This window comes from Anneissia japonica, unplaced genomic scaffold, assembly GCF_011630105.1.
Source record: "Anneissia japonica isolate Jap-2015-1 unplaced genomic scaffold, ASM1163010v1 scaffold1165_len1893470_cov193, whole genome shotgun sequence".
Taxonomy (NCBI): Eukaryota; Metazoa; Echinodermata; class Crinoidea; order Comatulida; family Comatulidae; genus Anneissia; species Anneissia japonica.
Genome location: NW_022709613.1, coordinates 1,585,266 through 1,609,831, shown reverse-complemented (window position 1 = coordinate 1,609,831; position 24,566 = coordinate 1,585,266). Strand labels below are relative to the sequence as shown.

The 24,566-nt window shown below is 33.9% G+C and overlaps 2 protein-coding genes across 8 annotated transcripts in view; both read left to right on the top strand.

The window, feature by feature from the left end:
• The window catches only part of LOC117106856 (alpha-N-acetylgalactosaminide alpha-2,6-sialyltransferase 1-like), a 40,200-nt gene extending 28,300 nt beyond the window's left edge, over nt 1-11,900 (top strand). For 3 of the 6 annotated variants that reach the window (XM_033248338.1, XM_033248343.1, XM_033248339.1), the window contains 3 exons: nt 1,595-1,704; nt 7,855-7,967; nt 9,735-11,900. In XM_033248338.1, the coding sequence (XP_033104229.1) occupies nt 1,595-1,704; nt 7,855-7,967; nt 9,735-9,958 (447 nt within the window). In that variant the 3' untranslated portion in view covers nt 9,959-11,900. Of the gene's footprint in view, nt 1-953; nt 1,061-1,594; nt 1,705-3,640; nt 3,748-7,854; nt 7,968-9,734 lie in introns of all 6 variants that reach the window. The other 3 variants (XM_033248340.1, XM_033248342.1, XM_033248341.1) reach the window with 3 other exon arrangements.
• A 4,511-nt stretch (nt 11,901-16,411) lies between these two features.
• LOC117106829 (alpha-N-acetylgalactosaminide alpha-2,6-sialyltransferase 2-like) overlaps nt 16,412-24,566 on the top strand; it is a 37,451-nt gene continuing 29,296 nt past the window's right edge. Inside the window, exons 1-2 of one of the 2 annotated variants that reach the window (XM_033248299.1) lie at nt 16,412-16,570; nt 23,107-23,652. In XM_033248299.1, the coding sequence (XP_033104190.1) occupies nt 23,203-23,652 (450 nt within the window). In that variant the 5' untranslated portion in view covers nt 16,412-16,570; nt 23,107-23,202. The remainder of the gene's footprint in view (nt 16,571-23,106; nt 23,653-24,566) is intronic. The other variant, XM_033248300.1, reaches the window with a different exon arrangement.

Sequence of the window (24,566 nt, the reverse complement as noted above, 5' to 3'; positions counted from 1 at the left end):
TTTTTGTGCTTATCTGTATCTTAATAACGTAATAATTTTTTAACTCTAAAAATAGTATTACTACAGTATTACTACAGTAATGTTGTTTTTTATTTAGTGGATTTTGTTTCAACACCAATACAGTATTGAATACTGTTATTGTATAATTGTTTTGTATAACTCTTTTAGTTTAGTTGTTTTTTCTTTCTCATTGAACGCACCGAAATGTTGTGTGCCACTTAAACAAAAGTGTATGTTCAGTTGAATAAATAAATAAATAATGATTTTGAATAAAAATAAAATTTCATATTTGGCCAATTAGTGCACCCACTGGCATGAAAAAATGGAAATTTCATTTTAAAAAAGGCAAAAGTTTTTCTTTATTTTTATTACGCCCTCTGATGCCTTGAAATCTCCAAAAGGTAAGATATGTATATTTCTTCCTAATTAAATCAATTTGAAGCATTAAATCATCCCATTTTACATTCACTAATAAAATTTTATTTTTATTTTCTCCTTTATTTGGATGTTTTTGGCAAAACTATGTGCTAACTAAGAAAACAAAATTTTTATTCCACCCTCCTCCGATGATCTTAAAAAAAAAATAAAGTATGCGAAACAAAGAATTAAAAAAATCTTGTCTTATTACTAAATTATTGTTTAGATTAACACAGCTATACAACTACTTTCACCATTAGTAGTTCATCAGTTGTTGTTTGAATTGTTTATATTGTATTTTTTATTATAATCGATATGATTAATTATACTTTAAATTAATAATACATTGATTTTATTGATTTAATTATTGATTGTTATTGATTATTATATGCTTAATTGATTGATTGAAGAGATTTTATTGAAAGTAGTGGAACTATTTTGTAGTTGATCATAGATCCTATAATTGGATTTGAGTTGCTAAATGATCATTTTCAATTTCAATTTTATGGAATCCATTTCTCTTAACCATGCCGCAGCAAAACTTGTTCCTATTTATGGGAGCGAAAGGAATTGATTTCCAGTATTTTGATGATGTTCTTACTGGAAGTGATCTTCCGGTATTTTATACATATACGAAACCTTGGTAATTTCATTTTTATTGTTAACGTAACTCAATTCTTTTCCCATACTTTTTTCCTGTGGGGCTCTTGAATTTTTTTCTAGATTTTTTTATTTTTTATTCTTGTCTAATACCATCTGTTTCCGCTATATGTTTCCCAGAGTCTGTAGCTTTTATAGCATTGATTAATAAGAAATTGGTAATTATTTCATCTATAAAATCGGAATTGATGTTTATAGTATAAACAATTTGAACCGATGATAAAAATGAGAAAATAAAAACAAAATAATTCAAATAATTTACTCAGGCTTTTATATATTACAATTTATTGTTAAAGTTTTTAAAAGAAAATATTTTTAGAGACATCCGTTTTTAGCAGTAATAAAAATAATATCCATTATTATATTTTAAATAAAAATGTTTTATTTTGGGCAGTATTTTTTTTTACCGTACGTTGAAACCATCATTTTCATAATCATCTTATGTCCCTGTGACCCCCTATCGTAAAAATATCTTAGAATAGTAATGTTTTCAGTTTTATTTTCTTTTTCTCTTAAGACTGTTCTGTATTTTTATGGAATGTTTAAGAAATATGATATAGCTTTTGGCAGTAACATGGTTAACAATATTCAGCCACCCATATACATCTCATCAAGGAGAAACCCGTGGTCAGTTAAAAACACTCTATTATGATAAACTCAACAAAAGCCCTACATTCTTTTTAGCATGTTTGATTTTATTCTCTGTACACTATTTCAGTTCCTAGATATTAATTCCTTCATTCATCACCACACGGTAGATTAATCAAAAAATTGTGTATTTCATTTATTTGCAAAAATATAATATTATATATATCACATTATTTCCTCTTCAATATACAGTACTGTAACACCAGTGAAAATTTATAATTCTAACTGGAGCAGTATCAATTAATTTGTTTTTACTTCTAGGCTTAAACATAATTGTAATGCTAGCATAATTCGACTGTTTTAAACAGGGGTTCTCAACTATCAATAGGGGCCGATATTGTTCATTTGATAGATTTGAAGAGCCAGAAAGGTGTACTTTGGCGTGCAGCGCCATCCAAGTGACCCAGTTCTTATAAAACTTGCCATGTTATAAACCAGGAATTTTTTAGTAGTGTAGATTTAACATAAATCTATAATCCCTTTGCATTGTCAGGAATGACACATTACAATATAAAAATATCAACAATAGAGTGAAAATCCCAGAGAGTTCCAGCACCCTGTCACTGCTAGTTATAGTTGAACTGTATTATAATTGTACAAAAGGTATGTAATTAGGATTAGACAAGTTGATACTGTTTTAACCAAGTGCTTTCACCTCTTTATTCTATCGGTAATAACAAACAATAGCAAAGATCGCAGTACTAAATGCAAAGAAGTCACCACATACTGATTTAAACAATTATATATATCATACAGTATACATGACAATCTTGTAGAAAGGTATTGCTCTACATTCTACAGCCGTAGGGTTAGGCTACGACTGACTACCCATCATGAGACACATAATTGTGGCTTCACTCCTGAATGTGGAAACTGGCATTGGCAACAACCATGCAGTACGATGAGTACCGATTGTTAGGCCTAGACCCAACACCTTTTTGTGTATTAACTGCAGTATGTTATCAAAATAATTTTTAACTTACACACTCATCCAACATATATAAAGCAACTGTCCAATCCAATTAAATGTCAAAAACAACAAACATTCAATTAACTAGAAATACTGTAGGCCTCTGTCTGTGCAATAAACCAAACACAGTCCAACGTTTGCCTTCTTGCTTCTGCCTCACTCCTGTGTGTTCTGTGCCTCCTGCTCACAGTTCCAATGTATGGGATGCAAGTCGTGCAGTACAGAGTGAATTTAACTAAAGTCCTCCAATTCAGTATGCAACAGTTGTACCAAAAAGTAGTGTATGAACCACCCTTAACAACTAGGCGTACCACTCCAACTAGGCGTGCCACTCCAGCTAGTCCCATTTTACTGTTCATTATTTATACATTGAAACTAAAATAAAGATTTGTTTTTCAGAAGTAATAATATAATGTAATTTTTTGTTTGTAGTAAAATCCCTTTATTTGGTGAACTTTTGAAAATTATTAAACAAGGGTGTTGTTGACAGACAATGCTGACATTTGTGTCTAAAATTGCACACAGTTTTAGGCTCGGTTACAGATGTTCAAGTAGTTTGTTTCAAGTTTCATAGACAGATATGATGCAATAACTTGTATACAATATACTATAAAGACACTATAATGGTTTGTCCACACTGTCACATTTTATGTGATGTTCCCATATATGGGCATGATGATGTCATACTACACCCAAATATGGGCATATTACATGTATTTGTCACATAAAAATTTGATAGTGTAGACAGAGCTTAAGCTGAATAAAATATCGAAATCTTAATTTTTTTTTATATTCAAGTAATTCTTTTTATAATAAACCCATGTTCTTTGACAGCATGTGTAAACGTTAAATTTCAAAAAGCTCTGTTAAGGGATTAATGTTAATAAATAATATTTTTGTTGTAAAAATAATTTTCTCTTGTTTCTGCATGTATAATTTGTCCAGAATGCATGGTATACATTTTCTATGTTCAAGACATTTGACGTAATGTATGGTAAAGCAATGCTAGGATTACAAAAACCACCCACAATGAAGACACGCACGTCATACTGGTTTGTATCGACTGTAACTCGCTTTTTATCACAATCACATTTGACTGTCACTGAAATTGGAAGTTGCATGATTCATCGTTGGTACCAGTTAAATGCACCAGCTCTCACTCTCATTTGTCACTGCCATTACTTATCACCAGCTTTTGGTGTAATGTATTGTAAAGCAATGCTAGATTACAAAAACCACCCTCAATTAAGATATGCATGTCATACTAGTTTGTATCGACTGTAACTCAATTTTTTCTGTCCTGTTTGACTGTCACTGAAATTGCATAATTCATCGTTTGTCACTGCCATTACTTACCACAAGCATTGAACTCCTAAATTAAAGATGCTATATTTTATACATAGAACTGTTCCTCCATTGGACTTTGTCTTGGGAGTCAGCTTCTTCTGCATGCATACAGTTGTTGAAGAAGCCTGTTGAGAGCTTCCTTGACCATACCTACTAGCAAACAAATAGACAATAGAGTTACGCATGTGTGTTATCCAAGTAGGTAACTAAGGCCTAAAAAAAAAGAAATGTTATGTTGGCGTAACAGACCCCAAAAAATAGGGTAGGTAGGTAGGGATTTTTTTTTTTTTTTTTTTTTGACTGCCACAATATTTAGCAAAGGCCTTGGAATCTATAACATCAATTAAATAAGCTTTTAAAGCCCATAATTGTCATATTTTTCACCCCTTTGACTATTTTTTAAACATTTTGAGTGAAGCACGGCCACGCCCACTTTACACACATAAACTTGTATCGTGAAATTTAAATTAAAATGTCTAGGGTCAGCCGATTTTTTAGGGTTGGTCAGGTTACGCCAACATAACATTTTTTTTTTAGGTCTAACACTGATGGCGCCTTACATTACGTCATTTCTACTTGAGCACTAGAGATCTATTTCTGAGTGCCCCAGAGAGCATCCAAGCCCAAAATGTTTCAGGGTATTAGGCATGTATACATGTTTTTTTTTTTTACTACAACGAAAAATATTTTTTTAATGAGCTAAAAAGGGTAGAATGGGCCTATCTTGCGATGGTAGGCGATGCAATCGCTTTGCTCTTCAACATAGGCCTAGATTTAAATATGGTCTTAGTTGTATTTTTGTATATTTTCTATTTTTTAGGCATAAACACAATATTAGTTAAAAAAAAAAAAAAAAAATTTCCTACTGACCTACTCATTTTATGGATTTTCCCAATTTAATAATAGTAGGCCCTAGCCTACCTAGTCTCTGTGGCCGACCTACACTGCTACTACTAGCTAGGGCTTCTACGAGTTGACGACGTACTGTACGACTGACCAGCAGGCCAATAACTGATACCAGCCTAGGCTAACCTACACTGAAGAAAGTTAATGTAAACTGCAACTCAACGGAAAAAACAAACCCAAAACAAATTTTCATCTACCGTAATAATACTAATCCTACAGCTAGTGGTAAAATTTATTTTGCTTTTAGAATTCTCCGGTAACACATTAAAATTAGTAACTCTACCTAGGCCTACAATAATTGTCAAAGTAAAATCAAACAGTCTTGTAACTTGCTACATCTACTTGCTACATCTACGCGTCAATAGCCTTTTTTAACCACTTGTACTCGTTTTAATATCAAACTTTCCAAACCGTGATGACAGGCTAGTGTTTTCCTGGCAGGTCACATCACCAATTACTGTACATGAATTGCACCCTCACGCTTACAAATTTCAACTTCACGCTTATATGTCCACGTTACACATCCGGGGGTTGAAACAAAGAGCATAGTGTCTACTGCCTTTTTTTTTTTTTTGACATTTGTATGTACAATGTTTTTATATTTGTGATTATTTTTACATTTTGTGGTGGATTTGTAAGTTTCAAGATGTAGGTCTTCAAAGGCACCCACTCCAATAATAGTATGTTCGTTAAGATAATAAAATAATAATTAGTTAAAAAGTACTTGGAACAGTAATACCACTATTAAAATAATAGGTTTTGATAAATAATAAATGGCTTTTACTGTGAACTTGAAATACATTATAATTTCATTATAAATGTTATTTGGTTATAAGGGGTTATAAGAATCAAGATACATATATATCCTGCTTGTGATTGTTTTTTGATTAACCATAGGCCTACATTGTGACAAATTAAAAAAGAACTTAACATTGTACGTTATCACAGTATATCGTGGCTCCATTTTAATTAGTCACTTTTTAATTAATATATAGACAATGCAAAAAAGCACTACATTTATATTGTTTGAAATTCGTCAGACCACCAGGTGCTTTTTAAAAATCTTGCACATGTGAAGAGAGCTTAATGTTTGTGGTTGGCCTGTCGCGAAAGTTGGTTGTCTGTGGGTCCTCCTAAATTCTTTGATCGTGCATTCTGAGACTATATTAATGAATAAAAAAAACTCATAGTTTTCAGTAGCAGATCACAGGAATTTGAAATACAGAGGCCCAGGGAGGGACTTTCACAGTTGTAGCTACCGGTATTTGAATGATCATTTAAGTAGCTATTTGAATGGTCATTTGAGCAGTGATTTGAATGATCATTTAATGATCATTTTTAAACAGTGATTTGAATGATTATTGAACTTAAAGTAGTGATTTGAATCACTAAATCATTATTAAATCATGATCACAATTTTCATTGCTTTTTAAAATCTATTCATCACCTTTGGCTTTTTGATTATCACTTTTCTCTATATTTTATAATTGGTATTTTTAGCACCACTTCATGTTAATCATGATAGCATTATTTGTAGATTATCATTTTTATCCTTATTCTTTTACCATATATGCTGTTATTTTGCATATATGGTAAAAGAATTTATTTCACAGTCATCATCATCAGTCGGCTGCGGAGCAGACGACCACAAGTTTTTTCCAGTTTTTGGGATCTTGGGCCATTGAGATAATTTGGTGTGGCTGCAGCATTCCCTCAGGATCACCCAAAAGGCGCTGGATATAATGTAAAAACATAATGCGCTGGCGACCAGGTTTCCTCTTTCCATACGGTGGAACATACAAGGCGTATTCTTCCTATACAATTTCACAGTAGAATAGAGTTTATTATACAATACCATAGAAAATTGGCCAAATCGTCTGAATGATTTTAAAATCTTGATTCAAAAAATAAATAACCATACCTGGTGATGGACGTCTTATTATTTTCCTTCTTTAGACTAGACTTTTTTTTCTCATGTTTTATATTATTGCAATACAGTAATACAATAAAAATCAGAATTTTCTATGGTAACCATTTAGTTGGTTTATTATTCAATAATGGATAAAAAAAAAAACACTCAAAACCTACAGTACATCATGATACCATGCAATTACGTTGAGTTTCATAAGGATGTATAACTGGACATATTTGATACAACACAATGGTTACTATAGCAATTATATCTGATATGAATTAATACCTTGTCCTGTAATAATATATTAAAAACCTTTTCCTTGTTCCTTTTGTTGTTGTTCACTTATGATTGTTTTGTGTTGTCTTTGATCATGGAACCGATTAATTTTCATTTTTTCTCTGGTGAAACCAGTCAAAGCCCTTTGGGCTTATTTGGCTTCTCCAAACACAATTGCATTAGATTTTGATGGCATCTACTATATATGTATTATTTTTGTCTTGTTTCCACCTGTATGCCTTGTCTGAATAAATATGAATCTGAACACATTTGTTAAAACATAAAGTAACGTCATAATTCCTTAATGAAATGTTCATTAAAGAATTATGTGCTGAACGAAATGCTAAATTTTTTGCAGTCTAGAAAGAATAAAACCTTCAAGCGCATATCTTGTGAAGTATACTTACTGAACGAACATATATACTATGTCCATAAGTAATGGTCGCAAAAGTATCATACCTTCTTTTAGTTAAAAAATAGTAATAAAAATATTAAGATATATAGTTATATAATAAAAATAATAGTATAATATTTTAATATAGTAATATCAAAACAATGTAATACTAGTATAAAAATACATATAACAATAATGATAATACAATGTAATCATTAATATTAATAATTATAAAATATAAGGTAAGATAGATTTTGTTCATCATTTATATTAATTTCTTTTTATTTACCATGTGTAATATTTTTGCTCCCTGTTTACCAGGCATCCAAAAAGGCCAAAGGTTAAACTTGAACAATTACGCATATTACATCCGGACTTTATGCGCTACATATTCTCACATTACCTGGATGCCAAGTCTGCTAGGCCTACCACTGGTAAGATCTCGTTAGTTTTACTTGCGTTGTGCTAATACTGTTTATGTAAAGAGTAGATAAGTAGATAGAACACCAGCATAATCTATCAAATGTTTAAAGGTGTACATATTTAAGCCCTGCATTTATTTTTTTATTTGGTGTGCGCCAACACTAAAAATTGGCCCCTTGGTCAATTCAAATTACAGTAGAACCTCGTTTTTACGTAGCTCTGTTATACGAACTCTCGGTTTTACCTACGCCTCGTATCGGCGATGACGTCATCAAAAACCCTGAAAATATTCAAAACAAACAGCCTTTTACAGAGCAACCATAAGTAAAAAGACTATAACAATAACAAACCATAATGCAACATATTTTCATTTAAAAGCAACGTTCATTGAGTCTAGTACCAGGTTGTTATAATCTAAAACCACGTGACCTGAGTGAGATGAACAACTACCGATGGTGCTCAAAATACCTGTAATTGCTTTCCTCCTTAGCTTCGTGAGGGAAAACTCGTCTGGTCAAATTTTCTACACGAAGCTGAGTAGGCATAATTTTGTACATGAACGCTATTTCCGTTGGCTAGGTCAGTGCAGTGCACGTGGTTGGTGTTTCATGTACACAAATGCTAATTGGTTGGCTCGCCCAGTGCAGCGCACATGGTTTTAGTTTGTCTCAGCAGGCCCAGACAACACCACAGCTCTGTTGTTTAGAATAGCCATGAAGGGGAATTCCCAAGTTATACCTTTGTCGTATAGGTAATCTTACAATATTTTCATGTTCTTTAGTTAAATAAAAGATATAAAGTGATGAATTAATACACTAGACACATGGTTTTATTTGAACACTTTATTATGACATCGTATAGTGATAAATAAAAACACTAAACACATGGTTTTATTTGAACACTTTATTATGACATCGTATAGTGATAAATAAAAACACTGAACACATGGTTTTATTTGAACACTTTATTATGACATCGTATAGTGATAAATAAAAACACTAAACACATGGTTTTATTTGAACACTTTATTATGACATCGTATAGTGATAAATAAAAACACTTGACACATGGTTTTATTTGAACACTTTATTATGACATCGTATAGTGATAAATAAAAACACTAGACACATGGTTTTATTTGAACACTTTATTATGACATCGTATAGTGATAAATAAAAACACTAGACACATTGTTTTATTTGAACACTTTATTATGACATCATATAGTGATAAATAAAAACACTAAACACATGGTTTTATTTGTAGGCCTAGAGGCTAGGTCTAACCTACTGTAGTTAACATCGTTCTTCATAACATTCGTTTATTGAGCGTTACGTACGTATTAGGTCAAAGGTTACCACAAATATAACCCAACCTCAATTTTACGAATCTCCCTATTTACGTACGCCCTCCAGTCCCATGTACGTAAAATCGAGGTTCTACTGTAATTCAGAATCCAAATTTATGCTAGGTAAGACACCAGACTACTTGAATCAAGCCCAAAAATATTTATATCGTAACCTTTTGCATTTCATCAATAAAATTGTGGAGAACATTTAGTGTTTTTATACCTAGATATAATCTAAGAAATGGTTATGTAGCGTGTGTTGACCTGCGAACTTTAACCTACCCCCCCACAATAAACTTACACACAGACACACACTCACTCTGCTTTTCTGATGTATACATAATAAAGCTATATTTTGCTGTATAAAAATGTTGAATAGTGAAAAATTAGTTTTATTTCAAGTTTATTATTTTTATTCTCTCTGTTTTAGGTGCCCTGGTTGTGTTCCTTGCAATACATTTATGTGACGAGGTCAACATATATGGCTTTGGCTACGATAAGCGGTTCACACTTCATTATTATGACACAGATTTTGTAGAGCACACAGACGCACAGATGAGTGCCCATGATGTGGACAATGAACGTGTCCTTTGGAGGAAGTTGCATGAAGAAGGCCTAATAACTCTTTTCAACAGAACAACCATTAATAACTAATTAATATTATTGAGTGGTGGTACTTGCTTTTTAATTCCTGGCTGTTGAGTGTCATTCATGTCAATTTTAGGATTTTGCTGTTGATTCCAAATCCTGTACTTTCATAGTACAGTGCTCATCCAGAATCTAGTACGGATCCAGAATTTTTCAAAAGTTGGAGTGGGAGTGGGGGGGACGACAACATTTTCAGAATAGAAAACGAGTAGCACTTATTTCATACATAACATTGACATGCATTTAAAGTTTTAAATTTTAGTGGCAAAACAGGCGCACAAAATTTAGTCTACAGTAAAAAGAAAAATGAAATTATGAAAATTTCAATCTTATCAAAACAACTTTTAGTGTTTGGTATATATATGACCAAGAACATTCATTATGAGCAATTAGGCTAGATTACTATCATACAATGAATTTTAACTATTATACTGTAGAATAAGTTATCAATCATAATTTTATGTTTACCTAAAGGAATTCAAATATACCCAAAGTTTTGGACATGTCTTTAACTAAACACTTTAAAAAACCTGCTCTGAATTATGTCAGTGCAATTGGGCATACAAGGAAATGCGAGTTTATAACTATGTTTTTTTTTTTTGTTTTTTTTTTTTTTTTTATGTTACGTAGGCCAAATAAAAAAATAATTATTGTGTTGGCCATGCTCGACCAACCCAAAATGTACGAAATTTTTTTTTTTTTTTGACTACAATGAAAAATATTTTTTTTTTAATGAGCTAAATAGGCTGGAATATACCTATTTTGCTGGACGGTAGGCGATGCGACAGTGTTATGTGATCGTTTTGCTCTTCAATATAGATTTTAAAATGGTCTTTGTTGTATTTTTCTGTTTTCTGCTTTTTAGGCATAAACACATTATTGTACGGCCTGTGTGTAGTCATGTTTCTCTTAAATGGGAGAAAAGCAGCAATTTTGGTGTTTTTGCACCTGATTTACTGGCAGGTGCTACCAGTGTTTGAAATATAAATAAAGTGCTGGTTTTGCTCAAAATACTACTTCTAATACTGACAAATAAATCAATTGTAAAATATAGAAACCTGTGAAAAACAATGGCAAGATTTCAGTTTAGGGAAGAGAGACAGTAGAAGTACGCAAGAGACAGTAGAAGTACTAAGCAAAATTATATTCATAATTAATTTCAAGAAATTGTAAATTGTGGTAATAAAGGGTAATTAATATTTTTAATATTGTAAGCAAAGTTTCTCTATTTAGCTCTAGAGAATATAAATTTTGTTGAATTTTAATTAAGACGTCCTTTAGTTTGTAATTTATAATGTTGGATGTGGTGAAACTTTCAATTGTATAATTTCTTCCAGTTACATTAGTATTATATAAACTGAATACAAGAGTGTCTATGTTACTATGTTACTAAATTAAGTACATTATTTGTCACATATTTTTAACAAATACATTAAAAAGATCTTCCTGAAGCAAACCTTCGCAATACCTCTTTTCTTTTATACAGTATTACAATTTTGCTCTCTATTTTAAAACTTTAAAAATCCACTAATATTGTTTGTATTTAATGTGATCGTATTGATTAGTAAAGTGCTATATCTAAGATTGTGCAATTCGCATTTATAATTTTGAAAAAAGGTTTTCTAAATGCTTAATATAGATTTGTAAAACAGGTTAAGTTTTGAAACATGATTATTTTGGTGGCAACTTAAAGGGGTGTTTGCATTAAAATTTCTATTAAAAAAGTTTTCATAAAATTACTTTAAAGAATGTTATTCTAAGGAACATTTTAACTTCAGCATTGATTTCAGAGTACTGCATGTCAGCCATTGTCCCTAAGAGGCCTTTGTGGCTTGCTCAGAGATATGTCAACAATATTAGGTAATGCCATTTTACTATATTTTGAATTTTTTTTCTTTGAAATTGAAAATTATTAGAAAATAAAATTATTATTTAACAAGTTTTAAAATGTGTATTTGTCATTTTGTCACAAATCAAAAGTGTGTGGTTACCAGAAGTGGTGCCAATATTTGTCTAATTCCCTCATTTTGGGGGGTTACCTCAGCCCCACCGCTGTTGGAGCTGAGGTAAGAAAATTTATGATTATGGCACATCTTGATGCTCGGAAATGGCCCTCTCATACTTAATTTTGAATATAATTTCCTTTTCTACGCTATTTTTGTTTATAATTTTAAAATATTGAGGGGGCCCGGACCGGCTGCCACCACCACCCTTGAGTTTGCCACTGATATGGTTAATGAGCTCCCGATTTCCGGGAGACTTCCACAAGTTCCGAGAGACTTGAAACCCCTGCCGTCATCATCGTATAATAAAAGGGAGTATTGTGTCAATGAATTGCTGTTCACTGAATTCGCTTTAATGGACAGTGGTCTGATCTCTCATTTTGATTCAGTATGAAATGATTATTATTATTGAAGCTTTCGCAATCTGCTGTTTTTTGCTAAATTAAGAGACTGATTTCACAAGGGTGTTTTCCATACCGTCCACATGCACGGTGTGATCCTGATCATATCTCATACCAGCAAACTTCTGTTTTGTTGTAAAAACATGTAACATTGCAGTGAATATTATTACAGTAGTTTTGTTGTCAAATTTCTTTACGCCCACATGCACGGTGTGATCCTGATCATATCCCATACCAGCAAACTTCTGTTTTGTTGTAAAAACATAAAACATTGTAGTGAATATTATTACAGTATGTTTGTTGTCAAATTTGTTTACATTTTTTAATTCATCGAAACGCATGATTTGAAAATGTACCAAAAGGTCCTACTTTCGATTTTGGATTCAGCATGTTGTAAACTTTAAAGCATACTTATTGTAATTGAGGTACAACATTTCGTTTATGGCACCAAAAATGGCAAATATATTACTTAAATTTGAATGCAATTTTCTTATTTCCACAATAAAAGAAAAAAAAACCAAAAAGAAATCTCATGTATTCGGCGTTAGACTCAGTGCATCGGCGTTTGGCTCAAGCTTTCACACATCCTATCATCATCCAGAATCTCACTCATTAAATTATGTTATATTACCTATATTGTGTATATTATTATTTTTTGACCTATTGTAGCTGTTTTGTATTTACAGCACTTTATAAAAAGGATTGGTTTAACATCAAACATTTGGATACAAACAATCGACGCCGCCGGTAAAAATGTGAAGGTTTTAAAATTAAGTACAAAATATTGACGTAACAGAAACAGTCAATTTATAAAAGCACAGTGGGAGTTTTTTTTTGTTTTTTTTTGTTTTTTTTTTGTCCTCTGCATTTATAAAAGTAAGAGAAAAAGTTGTTCGGCGACGGTTCTGCAACATAAAACAATTGTAGATTGGATTTGTACCGGTAGAAAACAAAAGGTGTATCGCTCGCTGTCTACATTGACGGCCTAAGTTTACGTAAAAAATCACTTACGGGGTGGTCCGTGGCATGGGAATGTATTTTCTGCCAGGGAATTTTTAATGTTTTCATTGTCGAGTAAAACATTTCCCATGGATTTTAACGGTGTGTTTCATGCCCCGGAGAGTTCAGTACACTCTCGTTTATTAACTTTTTCGTCAGAAAAGTCGTCAGGAAAACGACCAATCTACTCCTAACGGCAAGAGACGGATCTATGTTTATGCTAATAATGGAGCGCATATCATCACTGAATTCGATCCAACTCGGCCACAAGTCAACTCGGCCACAGTCAACTCGGCCACATGTCAACTCGGCCACAAGTCAACTCGGCCACAACAAATTTGGCTACGGTCAACTCGGCCACAAGTCAACTCGGCCAAAAGTCATTTACTGGTACTACACTTTGAAGGAGTAATTCATCAAGTATAAAATACTAATTCTTTAAGTATTACTATACTTATTGTTATTATTATTGCTGTTATTATTGTTGTCATTGTTGTTATTATTATCTTATACACATCTAGATGTGTATAAGAGACAGTTGACTTGTGGCCGAGTTGGCTGTAGCCGAACTTTTTGTGGCCGAGTTGATTTGTGGCCGAGTTGACTTGTGGCCGAGTTGACTGTGGCCGAGTTGACTTGTGGCCGAGTTGACCTGCACCCTCATCACTCACTCTCGTTTATACGCCCATCATCGGGAATGTTTTTCTCCGTCGAATACACTAGAATACACTATAATGCAAATCAAGTAGACGTTTGGGAAAGTACACTTTATTTATTTATTCTTTATTTTGAAATACACTTTCAATACAATATACTGGTTTCCTAAGTGGTTCAGTTAAATACAAAAAAGCAACAAAATTTACAATTAATAAAAGTAACTTAACTAAAGTAAAACCAAACTTCCAACTTAAGTATACATTATTTACCTTTAATTTTCAATTTAGGCCTACAGAAGTAATTAAATCAATGTAAACGACGAACGAATGCACAATTAAATCAGCGAAAAATGTATGAGATAAGAAATAAAGTGTTTTTTAACTGCTTGAGCGTGACTTTTTTTGCTTCGGACATTTTGAATAGGGGCGACTTCCCCCACTCCCATTGACCCATTAGAGATATTTACCAGTGGCGGTGCAGGGACTCCTCGATGAGAATCCTTCCTCGACAGGGATGCACACCACTCAGCCCCATCATGATTGTTAGAGCTGAGATGAGCAAATTCTTACATGGCCTACCCGGAATGACTCTCTGAGACTAAATGTGGTGTTCTCTACTATTTACCGATGAAGGTCCAGGGGTTTAACTTCCAGGGCCTAACCCGCACCGGTGGCATCAACGTTCTAAATTATAAAATTTAGGAAAAAGTATGTCCTCAGTTTTGACTTATGAATACAGTGCATAACAGAACATGTTATAGAGTGGGCCCAAACACAAGCACCCAGGTTTGCAATGCTATAGTAATTGCATTTGAAGTTAGTAGCCCTTATGCCTTAATAATGACCGAATTATGCAATTCATATTTTATTTGGTTGGAATAATACAGAGTATTGCGAAATGGTAAAACAAACTGTTCAAGGGTTTTCTGGCGCCGTCCCTGCATCCACCTCAGGTCCAGCAAGATTGGGCTAAGGAGAGGAAAATTTAAAAGTAGATGCCAAGAATGGTTCTTTGAGACTTCGAAGGTTCTCTACTATTTCTCGACGGAGGATCCAGAGTTTTTCCCCAAGACCCCGCGCTGATGGCGCCTACACTGGTGTTTTTCAACTTTAAAAATTTAAAAACTCCTACAGGCATTGTTCGTACTGGAAGTTATAGAGTATTCCCTCTGACTGGAGCACTTCCTTTTTCGACAGAAAATTTCAAATAATTCATATTAATATTCTTGATTCGAATCTTTTCCATGTAGAAGTGTGTGGATGTGCGTGTGTACGTGCTTCCATGCAAACATGGATGGAACTCTTAACCAGACCTCGAAGTTTGTACAGTGGAGGTAGGGCCTAGCCTATGCTTGAGGTATGCTTGAAATTTTGTACCAAAAAATAAATAAATAAATAAAAAAAATAGGCCTAATAAAAATAAAACGCGACAATTTGGCATACAAAGGATATATTTATAATATTGAGCGGTGATATATAATATTGGTCAGACCATAACCGAACCGGAACGCTTCTTTGTCCATATTTGTCGTAAATTTTGCATAAATAAAAAAAATTTGCTGAAATAAAAAAATGATTAATTTTAACTTTTTATGTCGTGAGAAAGCTGACAAATATGTTTGTTTCTGAATATATCGTGTGAGATGACACAAAAAGTGTCAGGTAGGCCTACATTATCTCACAAAGTTAAACCATAGAGAAAATAGAACAGATGGTTATACTCAATCGCATTTTATTTCAGAAACAATTAAATCCGTCCCACATAGGCCTATTTGATCAGGGATGAGTGACGTCGTTAGACCAATGACGATTTATTGATTAGATTATTTCAACAGTAATAGCTACATCTGCAATATTATCAGCCAAAATGAAATACCACTTTTCTGTCGTCCCGTTTGAATTCCTTTATTTTCACATTATTTGTTCCCTCCAATTAAAAACTTCCTCTATTTAGAGACCAACCGTGGTTATGCCGGGACCCAAATGACAATTTTCCCTCCCAAATTAAGACCACTATAAAATAAATAGTGAATGCTATCTTTTCTTTGATAAATGTTGTTATACGGCTTAAAACATAGAAGCTTAACATTTGTTTTACTGATTACTCTTAATAATAAATTATAACATCGTAAGTCTGGAACACTGACCGATTCGGGACGGCAAAAAAAGAACGGTTCTTTTTGTAGGCCCCTGTTTCTACTGCCACAGAGAACGGTTCTTTCTCGTCAGTAGAAACAGGTCATTGACACCCATGGATAGGTTTGGCAGAAAACTGAAAATGTTCCTCTTAATTAGAGGGATTCTAATTCGAGACCAAATCTGCTAAAAACCACCAAAACCCCGGTCCCAAAAGTTATTATGTAACCAAAACTTGTTGCGAATGGTCAGTAGAGGGCGCCTGTTTGTAATTCTTGATCATCGATCTTCAAGAAGACTGCCTTCTGCTACGTCGTCTTTTTTATGCTTTATGATTGTGCATGCTAGTACTGACTATAGACTTTAGACCTTGACCATGCCTAGGCCTAGGTGGACAGAAGGTGATAGGCCTCTGAATTCATTGTAAGTCTGTGTTTTATTCGTAAGCTTGAACTAAAATTCTAAACCTGCTATACGAATAAGTTGATGTGTACAGCAGAATACACGAGCACTTAAAAGTCTTGACAGATACAGACAGTATCTTGGTTTTCAGAGATAGAGATTTGGTGGTCGATCCACGACGTAGGTAGGCTAGGCCCCCTAGGCCCTAGTCTGCCTGGAGTAATAGTAGTAGGCCTAGGCGAGGCCCTAGCCCCTCTAGTTCTATGCCTAACCAGGCTATCTCTCTGTTGTGTGTAGTAGGTAGGCAACCCATGGGTCGTGACCCAAGTTTGGGTCGTGAATGAATTTTTGTAGGGTCGTCAGAACAGGGAGATGTAGGCCTAAGTAACTTGGCCCTTGGGTTGGTCTAAAGAAAAATTATACAGAAAGTCTTCATATAAATGTTAAACAGTTTAAACAAGTCCGGTTGACAACATGGATATTGTCTTTAATTTGTGTTTGGCCACGGGAATGAAAGTTGTAGGTTTGCGTCCACCGCCCGCATGCCTAAAAAGCTACCGCACGAAAATTTTCATTATTTTGAAAAGTTCATTATTTTGAAAAAAAATATACTTCATTTAAAAAAAACGGACTTTCTAAGCCGTAAACAGACAGAAAAACGATCTATTCATCACTGATCACTCGTCGTGAACACCGAGCGAAGGGAGGCCTGGCCACATCGCACCATGATCGCTGATCACTGCTGAGGTCATTTACGGGTCAAATCGATCTTTCTGACCAATAGGAAATCTCGTATGTTTAAAGAGGTCTTAAATGTAGAAAAGGAATCTGTTTTTTATAGGCTAGTGTACATTTATGACTAAGCATTGTTTCTTGGGAATAAATGTAAAATTACCAATGCCGCAGCTTGTGGACAGCATTTATAAAAAAAAAAATGAATAATGAAAAATGAAAAAATGCCTCATGTGTTTTCAAAATTTTTCGGACGCAAACCTACAACTTTCATTCTCTTGGCCTTATGTTATTGTTAATGTTTGGCTGTTGTCACCCAATTTACAAATTGATGAGCTTCATAAAATTGCTGTGTATGTGCAGGCAGTGTGTACTACTCTTAGTCAGCATGCCGTTTTTATCGCTCAAGCAACACATCAAAAGCGGTTGAATAATGTTTGTACAGTAGAACTACTCCTTCGGGACCCCCTATTAAGGGGACATTTCCCCGTGAAATAAGGGGAAATTGGTTGAGTCTTATATTAGATGGATGTGCTCTATATAAAACTTCACTATTATTATTTTATTATTAAATATCTCTTTTAACACTACAGCCAAACCTATATTAAGGGGACACGCCTATTAAGTCAAAATCAAACACACAAGTTAAAATCAATAATTTTATTATTGAAATACACAAAGAATCATGAGATTTACCCTTATAATCCATTAATCCTACCCCCTTTCACAGGCCCAGACCTTTGGTGATTTACTGTTTTTTACTACCAAAATGTTGGCATGTATGTATGCAGAACAGAAACTCGGTTTTTCACTCTCTAGACCCCTAGACCTTTTATTTTTGTAGAGGAGGTTTCATCTGATGTAGTTCGATTTATGTAGCGCTTTATACCGGAGTCTCAAAGCACTCGAGGTGTGGACTAGCTCATAAAGTAACTTTCTTCTCCCCCTAGGAGACTGGTACCAGCTACTCTTATCTGTACCCAGCAGGGGCTGAATGGACCAGTACACCGGGGTAACCCCTACTCTTCTTGATAAATGTACTGGGTTTTTTAAGTGCACATGAGCCAAAGTATGTCACTGGGCCTACTGTACGGTTTATAGTCCTTATCCAAGAAGATTTGTTCCACCACCAGATTCATGATAGGCGAATTTCCTGTTCAGGGGTGGCGCCAGAATTTTCCTGACTTGGGATCCGACGAGGGGGAGGTTTCCCCTATGAGAGGAAAGAGGGCGTGGTCGAGCGTCACTTAAAATGTTTAGAAACTTAGGGGTTTCAAAGGCTACAATTGATTTTAAGGTCTACTATTAATATGTATACATATAATTTTTTTTCTCCCTGATGGAATTGTGGTTTTTTTTCTCCCTGTCGGGGGCCCTCAACGCCCCCCTCCCCCGGCCATTGACTCAAAGTCTGGCCAGTGTAGTTGATGTAAAAACAATATGCAGATATAGTCCAGAGTTGCCTGAATGAACTCATAATTTTTGCTTCTTCTACGCCTCTCTCTTTCAATTTTTGTACACACCTGTTTAAACCTTCTCTCAAACACAAACTGATCTGTACAATATTTGTATAATCTAATCCAAACTAACAAATTTACATTGGCTATTTGATATAACTGGTGTTGTTATATTTTTGATGATTCTATTATTGATTGTAAATGTTATCTGCAATATATAAGCCATATATTAAATTCTGCAATCAGACAGCATTTTGTCTGTAGAGGAGGGAGCTTGTTTGAGATTCATTTTACACAAACAAATTGTCACCTAGTCTGTAGAATCTAGTAATCTACCTGCCTGTGATTGTTTACTGTATACAGTACGTGTACTGTAGAAGTTTCTGACTCCATTGTAAGTTTAGATTTTCTTCTTATTACAGTAGGTCTGTTACATACCTTGCATTTTGTATCAACGGAATTGTCTTGCGCTAGCTTTCAGCAAACTGAATCTAGTGTTTTATTAAAATTATATTGATAATTATTAATACTGTATATTCTCATCTGGTTTGCTTTAAGATTGTAGAACCTTCAATAATAAACCAAGCCACCTTCTCTAGTTGCTTTGCCTGTATCCTCTCTACAGACCAACATCGGGGCAGATCGCAAAAGAAAAACTTTGAAATGCGACTAGAAGAACACTTGGTTTGTTATCGATGAAACAGCTCTACAATCATAATAAAGTAAATCAGATAAAATTATTCAAATATATTAATAATTATCAATAACATTTTAATAAAATACTAATACCCCATTCAGACTAGCATCGCATTGCGATCAGTTGTAGCAATTGCGACACCCAATCACAAAGTAAAATCGTGTGTGAAAGCTCACCAATAGTAGTCGATGTGTAATCGATATCGCAATTGTTACCCGTTGCGATTGTGTGCTACAATCTTTATTACTCCCGATTACCACGGAATCCGATCGCAACGAATCACAACGAATTCCACAGGCATTGTTTGGCTGAGGTCAGTCAATATAGGCCTAGCCACCGGAGGTCTAGGCCCTAGAATGTAAAGTTTGTTTGTGTTGGTCTGAATGCGTTCGTTGATTGCGATCGGGAGTAATCAGTTTTGGATTACCACCGATTACATCACAACCGATCGCAACAGAGTGTAGTCTGAATAGGGTATAAGTTTGCTGGAAGCTTAGCGCAGACAATTCTGTCAAATACAAAATGGAACTTTTTAAAAAATTTGGCCTCGATGCATCCATCCATGCATTTTGGAAAACAAGGGCAGATTTCCGCACAGATTTTACGAAGCTTAGCTACTGTAGGCCTAAGCTAGTTCTAGACCCTGTCAAGGCCAAAAGCCTGACAACTCTGGAAAGATATCTGTTCGTTCCGAAAGAGAAGTAAAAAAAAAGAAACCCCATAGATAAGTGTGCTGCTCGAACCAGTGCTGATATTATGGCTGTAGGTTGGGGTTCATTAAATTATACACTCATTTAATATTACTGCAATGATAGTAAAATTAATAATGATAATAATAATTATTAATATTATTATTATTTTTTTTTTTATTTGATAAAAATAAATAATGACAATAATAGTGTAATAAAATTAAATAAGAGTCCAGTGTACATTTTAAGTGGCTGCATAACATTTTATTTACATAACACGTGATCTATGATTTTGTTAGAAATTCATAAAATTGGTTGTGTGTGTCTTATTTAAAATTGATAATTGATATGAACCTCTGTATTATAATACTACTACCCAAATATATGTTATATACAGTAATTGTAGTAGGCCTATTATAATTTAATTGGTTTTTCTTTATTGAAAAAAATGTCCCACCTGTTACGCTGTAATTGATTAACTTTGCCATTGTACATTAGCCAAGTAACTATTTTGAACAATACAGAGTACATGTTTGATCCAATCTTTTAAGTGTTTACTTAGAGCAAATTTACACAGCTTCAAGTTTGGTTGACAAAGTAAGCGGTTATCCTTCTAATACTATTATTGAGCTTTCTACAATGTGTACCATTGATTTGAATTGATATTGATTCTTTTAGTTATACCGGCCCAACTGCTGACGCTACCCCTGATTCAAAGTTGGCTTTTAATTTTGAAACCTAAATACAGTTGCATCTTCAATTTAATATACTAATATACTAATATACTACTGCCATTATGTAAAGGTTTAAAAACAAATAATTTGTGATTATATGTTTTGTGTCTACTGACATACATTTATAAATTCAATCAAGCAATCATTTATGTAGTGCCAATATTCGTAGTGCAAGATAAATGTTCAGTGGTGCTCAAAATATGCGAACTGAAATTTAATCATGGTAATTATAGCAAGACTTTAATGCACATTTAGCGACATTTTTTTGAAGATCGTCAGATGGTGGAAAAAAATAAAATTGTTTTCTTATTTACCAAAATGATTTTGTCAAAAGCATCTGCAGTAGGCGGAGGAGAAAATAACATCTTATTGATGAATTTAAACAATTGTAGTAATGACATACTAATTTATATTATTGAAGAAATAATCTTAATTTAGAATTCAGGTAGTGAGGGCTTAATGAAAATGAATAATTTTTTTTTTTCTGAAATTACCATTTTTCGTGGCAGAGGGGATGTGCTAACTGGCCAAAAATAAATTATATATTTATTCAAAATCACCATTATTGGTGGTTAGAGGTTCGCTGAACAAGGTATAAAAAAATTATAACCTAAACAATGTGTGATGACTAAAAACTTTACTGAATGAAAATGAAAGTATATGATCTAGAAAATAGGCTGTACTTTTTTATTCTGAAACTCAGGAATCAATAGATATTGAAATAATTTCATAATTTGAAATTTGTAAAATTTTAGCAGATCACCAATTGTTTATCCTGTACTGTATTCATTCTTATTTGTACAGTATGTGAGCTTTGTATTTACAGTCGGTCTGTGTGTAACTGTGTTTTGTAGCAATCTTTTTGAAGTAAAATATTATAATATTATTATAATATAATATTAGAGAGCAGCTTAGCTCAGTCGGCTAATCTGGTGGTAGCCACTGTGTGTGCGCTGAACTGTGGAGATCTCTATGTCCCCGGTTCAATTCCCATCGCTGCCTCTCCTTGTGTTTCAGCTAGAGGGCTGAAATACAAGTTACGATAGCGCACTGTCTTTTGGATGAGACGTTTAAGCCGTTGGTCCTGTGTGCAATATAGCCCATGTGCACGTTAAAGAACGCAGCACACTCTTCGGAAAAGAGTAGGGGATTATCTCCCGGTGTACTGCCCAATCACCACCAGAAGGTCCCCACTGTAAATAAGTCGTCTTCTAGACTTTCGTGGGCTATCTTTGGTGTTTACACCGAATAAATCTAATCCAATCCAATCCATTATGATCATAGAGGTGACCATGACCTGACAAAGCCAACTGCTGTATACTGACAATAGCCACCAGGACAAGCCAACAGACCATACAGTTGCATTTTAGTTTATTTATTTATTATCAAGAGATTATTCAGTGGCCCTTTTACATGTGTATTGCAGTTTATCTTGATCTTTAGATTATGAGTTTCCAGTTCTCATTCAAAGCACTTATTTATTAATTCTGACACAACAAATAAACAAATATTTCAGTGTGCCAAGTGGGGGGGGGGGTCTATACTGACAATAGCCACAAGGACAAGCCAACAGACCATACAGTTGCATTTTAGTTTATTTATTTGTTATCAAGAGATTATTCAGTGGCCCTTTTACATGTGTATTGCAGTTTATCTTGATCTTTAGATTATGAGTTTCCAGTTCTAATTCAAAGCACTTATTTATTAATTCTGACACAACAAATATTTCAGTGCCAAGTGGGGGGTCAATATAAAAAAACAGATTATTATGTGAACAACGTAAAGTTAATGAAATATAATATTAAGAATTACTTTTAATACAAAAGCACATACTGTACATACCACTGTCAAAATGGATATAGTCCATTTTTTTCTGTGTGTTTTGTCCTGGTAGCTTGTGTCCTGGTGGCTTTTGTCCTGCTGGCTTTAGTCCTACACCAAAAAAAGAGGTGTCATATCCTTTTTTATTTAAATCTGAATTAATTTTCAGAAGAAAAACATGACTTTTTTACAATATTTTGTCTGAAGATGATGATTACAATAATTATAGATTCTGTAGATAGTAGATTTGATATATGTGAATATCAAGTATTTAGCTTTCACATTTGAACATTTCATTGAAATAGTTACTTTTTAACAGTATTTTCCAATAATTTTCAACATTTAAAAAAAATAAAATAATTGACAATGATTTATTTTTTTCAATATTTAGTTAATCCTAACGGTTGTTTTTTTGTTTTCTTTTCAGGTGTTGTTAGTTTACTGATTGAAAAAATGCATTTACGACTTTGATGGCCTCACAATAATTTTAGTATTTCAAAATCTGGACGGAGTAATTTGCAAGATGTTTTCTAGGGTTACAAGGGCTCGTACATTGCCAGCAGTTATTTGTTTATTTATTATTGCATATGTTGTTGTGAATATATTTAGTAATAATTGGACGTATTTATCAACTGGTAGCGTGTTAAAGAAGAATACTCAAGATCAGGATATTCAACTCAATGAAATTTCATTACTGTTAGCGAAAATTAATGACAGACTCAACATCCAAGATCTGTTTGATAACAAATCTCATAATTCAAAAGATAGTCATCAAGTACAACCAAATAACAAATCGGCTGTTAAGACTGTAAAGAAATTACAAGTTTTTGCATCCAAAACAATTAAGGAAATCAATAATATACCACCGGACTTAAACACTCTACTTGAAGAGCCAAAAATAAAGCCACCACCAGTTCCAAGAGTGAATGCCTCTTTCCTGCCATTTATAAGAGATAAACACTATAAACCTTCGGTAAGTTGGCGCTGTTGTTTAATTAATAATATGTCGCTTTAATATAGCGCTTCATGCACAATGCCTCTAAGCACTTCACATTACTACCCCGGTCATTGGATCAAACACATATGGAACACATACTCAGCTCCCTGGGGAGAATTCCATAATATTGCAGCTAGTAATCAGCGCAGTTGTGTTCGAACCTACCAGGTACCCACTTGTACACCTGGGTGGAGAGAGGCAACCGTACTGTAGATAAAGTGCCTTGCCCAAGGACAAGCGATTTGCACAGCGAGAGTTTCGAACCCCCGACCTCGAGGTTGGGAGTCCAAGCCACAACCGATGCACCAACTGCTTTTACTTACTGTAAATGTTCCAATAAGTATCTCTAGAATAAGTGTTGCCATCTATTAAGTACCGCTTTTGGATGCACTGTTTTATCAGCAATTTGGCACTGTTATTTAACTGTAAATAAGTATCTTTCTGGAATAAGAGTTGCTCTTTATAATAAGTACCGCTTTCAGATATGCACTGTTTTATGAGTACTGTAAGTAGTTTGCACTGTCATTTAAATTAAACTGTAAATGTTCCATTAGTATCTCTCTGGAATAAGTGTTGCTAACTTATGTGAATGTTCAAATAATTATCTCTCTGGAATAACTGTTGTTCTCCATTAGAGTAAGGGATGTGTAATATACAGGTAAGGACCATTTACTGTACGTCTTCCTTCTACTATTTCCTTTTCTTTAGCAGATTTTAATTGATGGCAGATGATTGATTGTGGTAGGTGTACATACCATTTCAGTTTTTTACATATTAATGCATTTACTCCACCTCACCTGTTTTGTAAATTGTTATAGTTTCATATTTACCAACCTGAGAGATATGAAATGCGTGAGTGACTACACCAGTTGGCTGGGGGAGAGGGGTCC